General features: G+C 40.6%; 2 protein-coding genes across 3 annotated transcripts; both read right to left on the bottom strand.

Moving 5' to 3' along the window:
* Nucleotides 1-948: 948 nt before the first annotated feature.
* Nucleotides 949-9468, bottom strand: marchf2 (membrane-associated ring finger (C3HC4) 2). Of its 2 annotated transcripts, none has more exons than XM_079157415.1 (5): nt 9333-9468; nt 5469-5756; nt 4856-5051; nt 4384-4593; nt 949-4277 (listed from the first exon to the last, which is right to left on the bottom strand). In XM_079157415.1, exons 2-5 carry the CDS (start codon nt 5648-5650, stop codon nt 4119-4121), a joined length of 747 nt encoding a protein of 248 aa, XP_079013541.1. In that variant the 5' UTR covers nt 5651-5756; nt 9333-9468; the 3' UTR covers nt 949-4118. The 2 variants fall into 2 exon arrangements, with proteins under 2 accessions (XP_079013541.1, XP_079013540.1); XM_079157414.1 differs by having other exon boundaries at nt 4847-5051.
* Nucleotides 9469-9838: 370 nt separating this feature from the next.
* On the bottom strand, nt 9839-15008 carry LOC306694782 (ras-related protein Rab-11B-like). The gene is made up of 5 exons (XM_079157786.1): nt 14881-15008; nt 13610-13805; nt 13326-13519; nt 12932-13012; nt 9839-12696 (listed from the first exon to the last, which is right to left on the bottom strand). Exons 1-5 carry the CDS (start codon nt 14918-14920, stop codon nt 12551-12553), a joined length of 657 nt encoding a protein of 218 aa, XP_079013912.1. The 5' UTR covers nt 14921-15008; the 3' UTR covers nt 9839-12550.
* Nucleotides 15009-15428: the final 420 nt, after the last annotated feature.

Consider the following 15428-nt stretch of genomic DNA (forward strand, 5'->3'; position numbering starts at 1 on the left):
CACACATTCAAACATTTTGTCTTTTTTTTCCTTCCTGGAGAGCAGAGAGTGACCGTTTGCTCACCAACATAATATGGAACATTTGGAACTCGTGTTTTTCTAAATAAGCTGCTTATGTTTTCCAAATGCAGTGGACGGGACAAGTCTCTCCAGGAGCAAAACTGCAGCATATTTGTTTTTCCTCAGGATTAATGGGAACATACATACAGCTGTGGTCCACAACAGACTTACAGTGATGACGTCTCATCCTCTGTGGACTAAGAGGATGATCTAAACAGCCGTATCGTTGCATCTGTACTGTGATGCTGAAGCTACACCACACACACCTTCAACTGTGTTTCATTCCCCCCGCGAGTGTCTCTGACTGGACCCGCAGAAGAATAAAGCAAAAGTTCTATTACCGGGGATATAGATCAAATAGTAAATGAAAAATAGATTTCGTCCTCAACATTTGTTGTATTATGGTTTCAGAATGACGAAAGAGAACAATTGGATGCAGAAAAGAGTGTAGGCTCTACAGGAAGGACCTTTTTGAGGCCTTCTATTGTCTTAAATGGTTTGAATATCGTGCATACAGCTGACATGGGAAACAAATGGGCCCGGGGAGGATGCCCCTAGGTTTGGGCCGGACCCCGATTGTTTACAACGTCTGGCTCCGCCCCTGCTCTTCACATGAGCAGTAGTACAGAGCAGAGAACAAACAAACATTCTCATTCCCCAATGTTCTGCCTCCTTGATTCCTTGATTCCTCGCTCCTCCGGCTTGTGACCCGGAAATCGATGTCAGCGCTCAATCTTGTAGGACATCCCAATTTCCCAAACTGCAGCTCGAGGAGACGAGGAAAGGAATCGAGGAGGCACGAAATCGGGAAAAGACACACAGGGATCATCATCAACACAATCATGTAAACAAAAAAAACGAATCACTTGAATTCACGTTCACCCATAATTTATCACAACGTTTTATTTGCTTTGCAAACAACTCTCGGCTGATTGCAGGTCCCAGTATTTTGGTGAAGACATCTTTCGTTTTTTTTCCACAGCACACCATAAACATTGTAGCATTTAAAAAAATGTGAGTACTAAAGAATTGCGACATAAATTACAAATAATACATATCAACATACCCACCCTCCCAAAAACAGACAGATTACAAAATGTTTTAAAGACGACATTACACAACAGAAGTAACATTTACCAAGAAAGCAATGATTCAAAATCCCTTTCTGGATTTTGAAATGTAACCATGTATACAAAGTAAGTATTACATCGTGGTTAAAGAGTAATAACACTTAGAAACTCTTTGGATATGAGGATCTGCAGGGAGCCACAGAAGAAGCAGTGTTGCATACTTTGTAGGCAACCTTTGTACAAAAGCTATAAAATGAACCGTCATCGCGGTCAGACATCTTCTGCATTGACCTACAAACTCAGTTGTTTGTCTTTACGTTGCCTCAAATAAGAATAAGCAGTGCCCCAATAGATCCCGAGACTTGGAGTAAAGCCTCGTTCATGACGGTAAACACACGGATGATCAAATTACTCATAAGCTTGTAAGGCCCCCCCCCCCCTCCGGGTGCATCGCAGGGTATAATCCGCTGTTCTGAGATCAGTTTAAAAACACAAACAAACGATTAACTGGGGCGGTATGTGGGACAGCCCACCCCCAGCAGCTAAACATACCGTGTTGTGTCAGTGTTGACAAAAGGCCGGTGCAAAGACACACACTGATACACACACACACACACACACACTGGTTACTGGTGATGCCACACGGTCATCAGTCAAACAGGTAGAAATATCTTAAAAAGACATTAATGTGTTCATTTCCCACCGAAAACAGCCCCACTGAGATGCACCCTGCTCTCCTGTGGAGAACGTCAAGGAGACGCTAAACTTGGCGCAGCATGAAAATTAATAAGAGCGCCGGATGAAAAATGAAATTTGTGTTGAAGCTCTCTGACAGCCGACGACAGCCCACACAGCAGTTAAAGTAGAATAATGTTTTGGTCAAGCCTGATTGTTATAAAGCAAATACTAATAAAGATAATTAATAAGGTAATTATGCATAAAATCCAGATGTACGTAATGTGTTACTTTACATCAAGAGAACGTTAACGCAGAGCTCACAGGAAGAACAAATCATGACCGCGATGTTCATCGCCATTAATCAAAAGTATGATCACTCATTAATACAAAATATAAAAGACATTCCGCTGAGTAGAGAAAATGCAAAAGCCAATCATTGTGATCTTGGAGCTTAAGTTTAATCACATAATGAATAATAATCTACTCGTCTGGCTTTAGAGTAGTTTAAAGCCTTCACTGCTTTGAATGCAAAGTTTATATCTGTTGCACTTCAACACAACTGCAGTTATAAATGAAGCACTTACAAATAGTAAGATCTGCACAATAACACTGAACCATCGGCTTTAACACCTGCGTCATCCCAAAAGTCAATGTGTTTCAATTTAAATAATGTCGGTTTTAACAATACGTTGTTTTAAAGTTTTCAACTTCAGGCAAACTACATTAAGTGGAATAAAATGATAAACTATCTGACTTGGAAACCTGGAAACCAGGTAGATACTGTGGTTTGTGTTGCTGACATTATAAACTGCACACACACACACACACACACACACACACACACACACACACACACACACACACACACACACACACACACACACACACACACACACACACACACACACACACACACACACACACACACGAGAGGTGACTTTTCTCGACTCTCCAGACACAACCAATGCAGACCCACATGAGTCCGGTCAGTAACATGAAAACATAATGAGGGAAAGTTTGCACCCCAAAATACGTCGACATCCATCAAATGGATTTAAAAAAGCACAAACGCATCAAGTGGCTTCGTTGAAAGTAAAAAAAACAAAGCTAAAAATCAGATTCAGCCGTAGTGGTGCTTGCATAATGTAGCCACCATGACCGACATTGAAGGTGGGAAAAGTTGATGTCAGACCGGCAGAAGCACTGAACACCAGAACGCAAAATGTTTGTTTCCATCTAGATAAGAGACGCTAACCGTTGACTTCAACGGTTAATGCTTGCAGGACGTTTCCCTGATTCCTGGAGCTTTAAACAATTAAGCAGAACTAAACAGCTATGATTACAGACTTTAACAGGCAGTTAAAAGGACGCTTCAGTAATGCATCAGCCACCCAACAACTCTTTTTGATGTTTTCTATCGATCTATGCAAGACCGTCTTGCTAAGTGCTGACAAGTGGGTTAAGTTTTTGTTTTTAAACCACAAAAGAATTTGATAATAAAACTAACACCACAAAAATATATAAATCCCCAAAACAACAGTGCTTGCATGCATAACTGTGCATGTTGGGAGAGGTGTCTTCATGTGCTGTGCAGACCTCAATGTCCACAGTGTTTTATTGCACTGTCATCTCTTTACTAACGCGGAGCCACCATCCACTCTTCAGATGTGAAAACAGAAAAAAAAAGAAATAAGAAAATCCTTGAAAGAAGTCCAATAGGCTTGTGCTGAAATTAAAGTTTCATCTCAAACAGCATTACTGCCATCTGGATTGTGACTAAATCAAAAATCCGTTCCAGATTAATACGCGATCAGACAATAATTGCTCCTCAACGGGCGACGTTGTGCAGAGAATGCAAGGCCTATGTAGGTAAGGGCATGCCGGGATACGACACGTATGGTAGCAGTTAACGCACTTCCATCACTGCAGCAGAGCAATGAACGGAGCCGCTGTACTCCGCAGCCATCCATCGCTGGGTCGATGAAATAATAATTAAACCGTTTTACAGTCCATTAAACAAGTTAGTTTGGTCATTTCATATCCTGCTGTCATCATCGTATCTATGATAACGTCTCTGTAAAGGTCCGTGCACATCTCCATGCACTGTTTCCTTCCTCAGTGCCTTCGCGTGAGCTCGGTCAACACCCAGACTCCACTTGAACGTGCTCAGATTTATTTTTAAACAGTGATGTGAATTAAGTACTGATGGGGCAAAGACTTTCTGTTTTTAAAGGCTGGCTGGCAGGTGACAATCAGCCCCTGCACACATAACAGACGCCATCATCCTCCTCAACCATCTCCAATTTGGTCTCATACTATACTCTCATTGGCAGACTTCTTCATCAGTTTGGCAGAGAGCAAGGAATGCTGGGAAGAGTTGGACTCCTTGGCTTCAGGGATGAGCAGACGTACTTTCTGATTTGTTCGTCTCCACTCGGAGTACAGCTGACAGTGGTAGCGGAAAGACACCTGCACAGACGGGAATAGGAGGTCAATGATGAGTCACGTTTAAGACAGATTAGCTGGCAATTTTAAAAAACGTGCAATACTACGAGTGCTGCAGTCTCATTTTTACCAGGGTCCACAGGACATAGATGGTGAAGAGGGCGATGGTGAGGGCGATGAGGCCCACGGCCTGCAGCCAGCTGCCCAGCTGGAGATGGTCCTGAGCGCCCTTCAGGCACAGCCAGCCTGAAATGGCTGCTAGAGGCGTGATGAACAGGAAGCACACCATGTCGCAGAACAGCGTCCTCTTCTCGTTGCGAGGGCCGGGGTCCCGCAGCCACTGTGGAATAAGAAGAAGGAGACAGAAAAACAGAGGAGGAGGGAGAACATTCACATGAGACAGTGAGGCAAGGGAGAAGAGAGATCTCGAGAAGACTTCAGTGGCAAGCAAGCTGAAAGATGAGAAACAAAAAGCTACTTCTTCTTTACATATTTACATACGCACAGTCATTCACAAACAGCAGCACAACCCAACGTGGAAAAACAAAAAGACAAGCAGGAAGATTGATGCAGACGAGGCAAAGGGCATTGACCTTTGTTACCTCTGTGAGAGGCCTCGGTCGGCGCTCGATGCTGAACTCCGCGTGGCAGAGCTCACAGTAGCTGGTGTTGGACGACGACAGCCACCTCTCCAGGCAGCTCTTGTGCACGGTGCCCAGGGTGCCTGTGCAGTGGCACGGGGACAGGAGGCCCTCACCGCTGCCTCCTTCGTAGCAAATACGGCAGATGGGACCATCGCTGAGACAAAAGTCAGATATATTACAAAAAAAGGAAAACTGTTTAAAATGCAGTCATAATGCTAACATGCAGAAGGGGCTTGCAGCACGTCAAAGACACTCAAGTGTGGACCAGCTCAGAATAAACTCACACATTTAAGCAATTTCTGCAAGTGGAAGAGAAAGCAACGCATTTAACGTTTGCTTCAGCAGAAAACCTGAATCATGTGATCATAATACTCACATTGGGAGGCTATGATAAATACACAACTACATCCACACAAAAAAGACGTAAAAGAAGAAGTAAAACTCAAAAATACAATTCAATAAATACATATATAACATGAGCAAAATGTCACTGTTGAAAAAACGAGTGATGGCCTGCTTGTCCTGCATATTTCTGCTCATGATAATTGACTCCACAGGACGCGAGTCTTACCTTTGTGTGCTCATGGGTTTGAGAACAGACGAGAGCAACCGTCCATCTATGGCGGTGACCTGGGTGACGTAGAGCGCCTGACACCCGTCACCGCCGGCCTCCTCCACGCTCTTCCACACACCGGGGCTGCTCGCGCAGTCACACAGAGAGCCAGGCAGGTGGCAACAGCCCCCCGTCGTCATGGTGGAGGTGTGCCAAAACTCTGGCCGTATACAGGTGGAGGTGAAAAAGGGTCAGAGGCGGAGGTCGTGCAAACTCTGCTCTCCGCGGGTTGGTGATGGTTAGTTTCTACAAGCAAAGAAAGAGAGAGATTCAGCATTAATGGCTTTTAGTACTTTTACTTAAAGGGCCAGCGTGTAGCATGTTGAGGGATCTTTTAGCAGGAAAGGAATATAATAGTCATAACTATGTTTAAGAGTTGTTGTGTTTTCCAAAGCTTAAAATGAGCCCTTCATAGCTACATAGGGAGCAGGTCCTCTTCACCGAGTCTGCCATATAGCGCCGCCATGTTTCTACAGAAGCCCAGAATGGACAAACCTAACACTGGTTCTAGCGAGAGCCTCTCGCATTTTTACGTCACCTAAAAAGCCACCGTAGTTCTCCGTCACGCTTGTGAAACTGCTGTTAGGTGAGCAGCAGAGTGCAAAACCCTCGGCACCGCCAGCAGACGCCTGACTTCTGCTCCTGAAGTTGTACTGCTACGGTAAGATGGCCTCTGAGCAAAGCAAACAACGTAGAAGTAATAAAAAAAGATTCTTTACATTTAGCTTGATCCTGTCTGTCTGTTATCGTGTCCAACCAAGTCTCGCTCAAAGAGAAGTCTCATTCTTAAATCTCTCAAGAGTTAGGCCTCATCCACATTGTTAAAGTCAGCTAAATATGAGGGAAGGCTGCGGATTTACAATACGCTACAAATGCCAGAAGCGTGAAGAGGTGCTGAGAGTCTATTCTGCACTGCACATTTGTTTTCTGGTTGCAGACACTTGGAAAACGTTCAACTTTGAGTAAAACTCTGCTTTCTGCAGCGCTGTCACTCAAAGTTAGTCTCTTTGACACAAATACAGAAAAATAAAAAAGGGTCCAGGTTGAAAAATACCAGTTTCCCTTTAAGGCTGCATTACATCTAAATGTAACAATATCCTGTTTAGCATGAAAGCAATAAAAGTTGTTCCCAACAGTCATATTATCAACACTATTACAGTCCCAATAAAAGACTAGGCTTCATCAATAGAGTCTTATCTCTCGGTAAACTTAGCTGTAAGTTCTGACATTGCTCACCTGAGAGTGTGCTTCATAATTCATTTCCTGACATGTGAAAGTAACTAAGGTTATCTACAACGACACCGTGTCATTCACAAGAAAGCCGTCCGTTTGGAGGAGGGCCAGTTTGCCCACAGCGTCTGCTGATCCATTATAACAGCAAGTGTGTTGGTCAGAGGCAGCGAGTGAGATGTGCAGCAGACTGATAAACAGCTGTCTCCCCTCAGATAACCCCCGACGGAAGAGAAATGCTGAATTTGCTACAGACTGCAGTCATTCATCTTGCTGTCTGGGAATTATCCCACCGTAACAGACTAATGACCAACGGATTAATCTGCGTTCTGTCAAGACAATAAATACAGTTATTAGTTATTACATGACCCAAGCTATGAAACTAAAAAGTACGTCTGACTCTTGTGTACCGGCGGTATTAAAGTAGCTTCTTTCCTTTTGATGAAATTAAGAGCTTCTCTGCGTTTCAATGATGGCAAGCATTCAATCGTGTCACTTAAGCACAAACATCTTGTATACGACACAGGACGGATTTCACACACTGAGCCTGCATTTGATCCGCTTCATACCAGACTAGAACGCCTCACTATTTAACTATAGCATTACACCCAATCTAATACAATACATAATCCTATTTACTCTACACGGTTGTTGTTGTTTTTAAACGGGAGGTTTAACTGGGCAGATGGGGCAGAAATTCTTGTGTTAATTTGGCAGGATTTTATGTCTTTATTTTATCTCCTTATGAATAATTAACACAAGAATTTACACTCTACAATCATTTTAACGCAACAACATCTGATCTCATTAAATCCACAAAAAAAAATAATGACTGTGTTTGTGAAGGAAATAATGTTCCGTCTTTGTAGACACCGAGTCAGAGAAGTGATGTTTCAACTGTATTGATTGATTACTGGAACATTTCTGATTTTTATTATAATCTAGTTATTTTTCAACAACTTTTAAAGAGAACTGAAATAATCTAATCTTATCGGTTATATTAAATATGCAGACCTTAAAGCTGTGGATGTAACATTAGCTGTGTAACAAATCTCAAATCTCATATAATCCTGCTCACACTTGGATTGTTAAACCCCCAAAATGCCCATCAAAAAACCCATTCAAAGCAATGGCAAACTGTTTCAGTGTTACTGCTCGGTGTTACTCTTTATGCATACTGATACAGCATGGGGGGGGGGCACGATTAAGAGACACAATCCCTGACCCAGATAAACAAAAGGGAAGCCCCCCCAAAATAAGATAACAACATGTACAACTCTGATCAGTTGAGAACACATTCATTCGTGTGATTTTTAAGCCTCACGCTTCATGTTGTACATGTGACTGTAACCTGATGCACATTTTAAATATACTGCATTAATCAGTGAAAACGTGCAGATATATATATTATGCCACGATGCATTTACTACGGACAGACTAAAGTCATTTTCACTGTTAAAAGCTAATGTGACTAATCCAGATGTTAATCTCTGTGACACAGACGTTTGTCTGGAACAGGATTGTTTTTATCATTTGCACAACAATAACAGAGAAGCTGCAGTCGTTGGCAAATAGTTTCCCTCCAACAACGCAAATAAATGTGTATGAAAAAAATACATAAAGATCACATAAGCAGAGAATCTAAACAGAACATAACGTAGGTTAAAATATACCAAACAAAATATAAAACAAAGTATAAAATTGGACAGTATTTACAAATGAATAAACTGAATGTAAACAGGAATGTAAGTATAAACAGTGGTGGAAGAAGTACACAGATCTTTTACTTCAGCCAAAGAAGAAATACTAGTGTAAAAATATGCAGTTAGAAGCATTACCCAGCAGTCAAAATCTTACTATTAAGTATTAGCATTAAATAAACTTAAAGTATCAAGAGTAAAAGTACTCATTATGCAGAATGGTATACAATATATGTTACCATTGGATTATAATAACTTAATGCTGCAGCTGGTACAGTTCATTTTAATTATCCAATATATTGCTGGATAGTTTAACATATAATAGTAGCAACATCATAATGTATTTGATGATTTTGTTTTTTATTAATAATCAAAATATGCAAGTAACTAGTAACTTAAGCTCAGAGAGATGTAGCATCAGCTAGTGCCATAAAAAAACAATATGTCCCTCTAACATGTGGTAAGAGTAGTACAATACGCAGAATAAGGAAATACACAAGTAAAGTAAAAGTAGATGCACTTAGTACATTAGCATGCATATAAACAAAGATGTAAACGGTTATAAAACAGTAAGTAAAAGTACATAAAAGTGTCAAAGGATGACCTCATCGATTATTATGATGATGATGTCAAAACAATAACACATTGACGTGGCGGCATACATTAGCTTTGTGTAGCTAGCTATATATATATATATATTACAGGGACATATTTACATATTTATTAGCAGAAATTATCCATCAAAATCATATTCCATTGTCCAGTAAATATAGCTACATAATCATTTGGTGACTGTTACAGATGTGTTGTTGTTTGCTAGCTTCCAGCTGTCAGTAGCTAGCTAGCTGCTAACCTAAAGAAATAAATAAAAGCGTTAAAAATGTCTACTCACCCGGTGTCTTCTTCTCTAAAAGTGTTTCACTGCAGAAGCCACTACCGCCACGATATCCCCGTGTTCACCTCTCGTTTCATTTTTAGCTGTTATGTGTGAATAAACAGCGCTGGTCAAAGTGGTCACTCGCTAGCTAATGATATGCTAACTCTGTGCTACCTTAGCTTAGTTTAGCAGGCCAGGCTTCCGGTTTCACAGGGCTTTAAATAAACCACCAGAGGCTCTTCATCAGCTGTCTGCTGCGGTGGAGACGAGGCGGGCGAGTGCAAAACACACAAAGCGGACGAGTTCATATGGTTCAGATCGAGGATAACAACAAGCTTGTTAAAGGGAGGGGCGATCACCAAAACAACATCTCACGCGCAACAATACCAGAAGAAGTAAACAGACCTGACTAAGAAAAATGATTTCTTTAAAGTATTTATTTATTTTTTCCCTTGGAAACTGCAGTTTATTCAATTTTTTGAACATGTTTTACACAAACATACACAACACAGTGGCATGTAATGTATATACTGCCTACGTAATGTTTTATTATATGACTTTAACAGTGGGTACAAATGTATTTCACACATAACTAACAAAAACAATCTTTATTTTAATTGCAGAAACAATTAGTCTTCTCGCTACATAGGTTTTATTGGGTAATCTAAGCAGCAGGATTGTCTATTAGTTGATTACCCGTTTTATTTTTCATACACATTTGTGTTTCCTGTTTTTATAATTTTTTAAATGTAAAGCACTTTGAGCTGCATGTCTGGTATGAAAAGGTGTTACACAAATAAAGTTTATTGTTAAAAGGTAAAATAATAAATCACTCTGGAACGGCAACGTTTCTATTAAGAAAAATGAAACCACTGACTCATTTCTAATTTATGAAATTAAGAACACTGATGGATCCTCATGGGATGGAGACGAGGATGACTGACAACAAAGGAATATTAGTCGTGTAGCCAATTGGGCAAAGAAGGCCAAAAGTCCTATTTAAATTTTAGGCAGGATTTAGGACACATTTGATAGAGTTTTGTATTCATTTAAAATTGGAAATATATATATGTCGAATTTCCCCGGAACTCTTTCATAGAGAGACTACGTTTAACAGTAGTCGGAAAATTCTCACCGATTTTATTATTACAGTCCTGGAAATAGCAGGTCTTAAAACGGCATAGTTATTACTTCTTAATTATGACGAGCTACTTATCAAACAATTTCTATAAATACCATCCATGTTGGATTGATTGAATAAGCAATATGCATTTTAACAAGTTTGTCAAGTTCTTTTTAAACTTAAATGCATTCATATTGACATTAGTTTGAGTGAGGATGAAGAATTCTAAATCAAAGTACACTAGGGCATTGATTACATGCTGTAAAGCTACGTTTCATCCCGTGTATGAGCACCCAGTAGTCATGTGTGTACATGTTAAAAGGCAGCCTGTCAAATGCACTTGAATGCAGCTGCAGCCTTTATGCTCTTTGCACAAGCGTTTCCTCCGACAGGACGACCGCCCATCAGTTGACGCCTAAGTTGCTAAACAACAGTGTGGTGGAAACAGCGTTGAGTAATGCATCCAAAAATAAGTCTGTCTCCTACAGTACATGTTCATGTGAACCAGGTTTATTTAAGCTTCAGTATTTTCTGTGTAATGCAAATGAACAAAAACAAGTTTTCTGCCATTACATATTTTTTAAGAAATGTGAAATATAAGACGTAAATACATCAAATCAATAAACGCGTGAAAGCATTTCTCACAGATGAGTGAATAAGAGGCATTTTAGCCAAGCGCACAAACAATTTGAATTTCTAAATTTCAGTTCCACTTTCCCAGCTGGCTGGAGTGAAAGTGTTCCATGAAGGGAGTATTTTTTTACTGGTGTATTTACCGTTTAAATGTTCTCAGATTACACACTTCCCTTTAACAGACATCACATTCAAAAGAAAACAAAAGGGTGAGTAAGTACATGTGAGGACAATGAACACCACATAGAGTGCTCTTTGTCTTTTCAACCAACAGTTTCCTTTACAACCAACAGGGAAGTGATGTTGGAGGTATAAAAATGGTGATTTGTTCCTCTGAAATGATTGGACATAAGTGCAAAAATGTTTTCATTTTCCAGACAGCTTGTTAAAAGAAATTTTTGACCTCAGCCAACTTCGATCCAGACTGATACGATTATCACACAAACAATAAATCACACACACACACACACACACACACACACACACACACACACCACAATTTATAACATTAATTTAGCTATTTTGCATTACAGATCTTTAGCAAATAGTGTAGATTGGTTTGCCAAATACAGCAATGAAATGCAACTTTAGCAGCCTTGAACACGCTTAAATGAGAAAACCCAAAACTGATAAGATTGCATCTGTCTACTTTGGTATCCATGTGCACCAAGATTAACACACACACACACACACACACACACACACACACACACACACACACACACACACACACACACACACACACACACACACACACACACACACACACACACACACACACACACACACACACACACAAATAAAATCACTTCATTTCTGTCACACTTGCCCATAATAAGTCAGACAGTCTGGCTCATGCTAATTTCATGCCACAGTGGACACGGGGCTCGAAGAGGAAAATTAAAATCAAAGAGGCAAATAGAAAATCCAGACGGAGCAGAGGACACTTCAATACTCCAGCGGTACCTTCTTCTCATCTATTCTACACCCGCGCTGCGTGACAGGCAGAATCAGGTCAACCAGACATGAAATTGGGATTCCACTGTAGCAGCAGATCATGGCAAGAGTCTGTATCATTGCAAGCTGAGGAAAAAAAAGGAAACAAACCACTTGAAGCGCTGACACACGGGTCTACTGATCCCTCACCATTCCTTCAACAGGAGCGGCTCAATAGGACCATAAAGGCTAGTTAACTAAGGATCGACTTCATAAGAGCTTTACACTCCGTCCTTCTGCGGACCATCACAGGCCGTAAATTCTTGTTGACAGGTTCTTCTGAGAATTAAGAGGAAAGAAAAATGAACAAGAAGTAAACAGAAAAAAAAAAAGGAATGTCAAGTACAAGAAAGTCTTGGTGTCACAGACTTTTGAACCCATGAGGGCATCATGCCGACAGCAGCACGACAACTGAAGTAAACCGGAGGTGAAGAGATGAAAAGACCGACAGAAAGTCAACCGGGAGAAGAAAGCGTGAGCGTCACAGGCTTTGGCAGCAGGGGAGCTTGCTGCCTCTCTGGCCGTCCGTAGTCGGGGGGAGACTTATGTCCACTACATTGTTGCCCGGAGACTCGTCGTGTGCAGATCTGTCCGATATTTGCTTCTGAGATACAATGCGGTAGATTTCTGTGAGAGAGAACAGTGACCATGAGTAAAAATACATGTTAGTGATACATTTGTTTGAAATTTCTTGTACATGACATAACACAGAGAAGTGAGATGTGATACAAAGATTGAAGAAGCTATACAAATAAACATCCTAACAAATTAGTCATGAAAGCCAAAATAAAATTGGTTCTGTGTTTAGAATGATAACAAAAAATGAATAGTTAAACTTAATGTTGTTTGTCAGTTTTCCTACCTGTGAGAATGTTCTTAAAGGCTTCTTCTACATTAGTGGAGTCCAAGGCGGAGGTTTCAATAAATGAGATAGCGTTCTTTTCTGAGCAGGAAAAAGAGGAGACAAAGTATATTTTGCACATTAAAACAATTTAAAATGTAAACAATGGACAGCTTTAAAAGCAGTTTTCTCCAAATTAGTTTTCTCTCAGACTATGGAAGATAATTCCTCATTTGAATATAGTAATCAACTGGGGAAGTTTCATGATGAGATCTATTAATACATTTTATTCTTCTCCTGTAGTGTCTCCCCGTGAACTGAAGATTTGTTAGACAGAAACAACACTGAGTTCTACTTTAATTACATGACTATTCTAAATGCAAATCCATTTCCCTAAAGGCAAAATCCTAATTACCTGCAAAGGCTCGAGCCTCGTCGGTGGGCACGGCCCTGAGGTGGCGGAGGTCGCTCTTGTTCCCGACCTGCATGATGACAATGTTGTTGTCGGCGTGGTCCCTCAGCTCCTTCAGCCAGCGCTCAATGTTCTCGTACGTCAGGTGCTTGGCGATGTCGTAAACCAGGAGAGCTCCAACTGCCCCCCGGTAATACCTGGTGAGAGAATAAAACTAGATGAATACAGTCACTATACCATCTTTAGTCCAGGGGAAGAGTTGCATCAATATACAAAATAAAACTCACGCTGAGGTGATTGCTCTGTAGCGTTCTTGTCCAGCTGTGTCCCAGATTTGAGCCTTTATCGTCTTGCCGTCCACCTGGATGCTTCGGGTGGCGAACTCCACCCCGATGGTGCTCTTGCTCTCCAGGTTGAACTCATTTCTTGTGAAACGGGACAGCAGGTTACTCTTCCCCACTCCGGAGTCTCCGATTAGCACGACTGGAAACAAAAAAGGCACAAAGACATTGAAACAGCAGCCCTGCAGTAATTTGAAAAACTGTCAAAAATATGTTTTTCACCTTCAGTCAATATTTTATTCCTGTGCTGATAAATAGCAATTGTGCACATATTAAAGGAGATGTTATAATTTTAAGGAGATGTTAATAAACACCATTAGTTATATAAAAGTAGACACTTGTGTTTTTATTAATCCAGGAATTATGTTTATTTTTCTTTTATACTACGTTTTCTATAGTAGTTTATTGGTTGTTGTGGAACTAAAAATACTAAAAAAGGTCAACATTACTGCAATTTGTGAGTATTTGTGTTGACTTTTCTCTTAAACACAAATATGTGGCTATATATTTTCACCAATTCAATTAGCTGTGTTACTTAATCTTTAATGTAGTTACTCCCTAACTGCAGAAGTAACGTTATATTAACCCCTGATTATGAATCACTGAAGTAAAGGATAGCTAATAATGTGATAAAGAGCAGCAGTTTTGCTCGTTGTTTGACGATGTCAGCAAGTAAGCTAGCTAGCTGTTAAGTAGTCTTTAGCTTTAACGTTAAATGACTCGTAACGTGAAGCAATATATATATTAATAATATTCCGTCTAAGGCGACATAAGGCTGCTGTATAATAGCCTGTCGTTATATTTAAACTTCCGTCTTCGTGACTTCGTAAAAAACCGTCTCAATTGATGAGGTTATAACGAGGCCGAGTAGCTACACTGTTAGCATGCTAGCTAGCTTACTTAGCTAGCCACTTATTTGCCTAAACGTTAGCCTGCTAGCTCACGAGCGTCAACTGGCATCAGAGTTGAACGTCTACAACTTCTAAAAGACGTGTTACGACCAACGTGTTTTAGCACTACCCACTGGTATGTTAACTTAAAATACTGATTACAGGTTTTGCTCATGTTATCGACTGTCACTATGCTACTAGCAGAGCTAACTTTAGCATTTTGACGCTGGGTTAATAGTGGACTTCCTTAGTTCGTCCTGCTGTCATCGAACTTCCACAAAGAGGCCTTAGACGCTGTCAATCATCCACATTTAAAGAAGAATTTACCTTTGAACAAATAGTCGTATTCGTCATCTCGGGTTCCCATTTTTAGAAGAGTAGTTTTTGTACTTTTTGAAGTACTTTGCCCCAGAAACAACAACAGTCCAGCCTACCCGGCAGCTAGTAGGTAGGCACCGCCCTCAAATGAAGAGGCCGAGCACGTGAGTTTAGGAAACTTGGCTGTCGACCAATAGCAGATGTTATCACATTGATTGACACATATATTAACCAATCATCTGCTTTCTTTGACAATGCGGGCCAATCACCACGTAGAGTCGTGTAAAGGCAGAATCGCGTCAACGGAAGTTCAACTACTGGAACAAAAGAGTTCCTTTTGATAAATCATTCAGTGCCTCAGCACACTGAAAGGCCCATTGGAGTACAACTACAGAAGTAGTACTAGAGGCCAACCACATGCTGACCTGCCAGAAGTGTAAGAGCAAAGAACAACATTTAGGTCTTATTCCTGGAAATTTGGGGAGCATATAATGACTTGAAGACGAGTTTTCATTTTGCAATTACACAAATATTACATGCTTTTGTGTTGCTTGCTG

This window comes from Pholis gunnellus, assembly GCF_910591455.1.
Source record: "Pholis gunnellus genome assembly, chromosome: 4".
Taxonomy (NCBI): Eukaryota; Metazoa; Chordata; class Actinopteri; order Perciformes; family Pholidae; genus Pholis; species Pholis gunnellus.

Excerpts from the sequence above, each read along its gene's own strand:
- marchf2 (XM_079157414.1), bottom strand. The coding sequence starts at position 5,650 with ATGACGACGGGGGGCTGTTGCCACCTGCCTGGCTCTCTGTGTGACTGC. Across the intron at positions 5,052-5,468 it reads AAACCCATGAGCACACAAAG|CGATGGTCCCATCTGCCGTA; the intron begins GTAAGACTCGCG and ends CTTTTGTCTCAG. Across the intron at positions 4,278-4,383 it reads TCTATGTCCTGTGGACCCTG|GTGTCTTTCCGCTACCACTG; the intron begins GTAAAAATGAGA and ends CCGTCTGTGCAG.
- LOC306694782 (XM_079157786.1), bottom strand. The coding sequence starts at position 14,920 with ATGGGAACCCGAGATGACGAATACGACTATTTGTTCAAAG. Across the intron at positions 13,520-13,609 it reads TACAGAGCAATCACCTCAGC|GTATTACCGGGGGGCAGTTG; the intron begins GTGAGTTTTATT and ends TTCTCTCACCAG. Across the intron at positions 12,697-12,931 it reads CTTTAAGAACATTCTCACAG|AAATCTACCGCATTGTATCT; the intron begins GTAGGAAAACTG and ends TCTCTCTCACAG.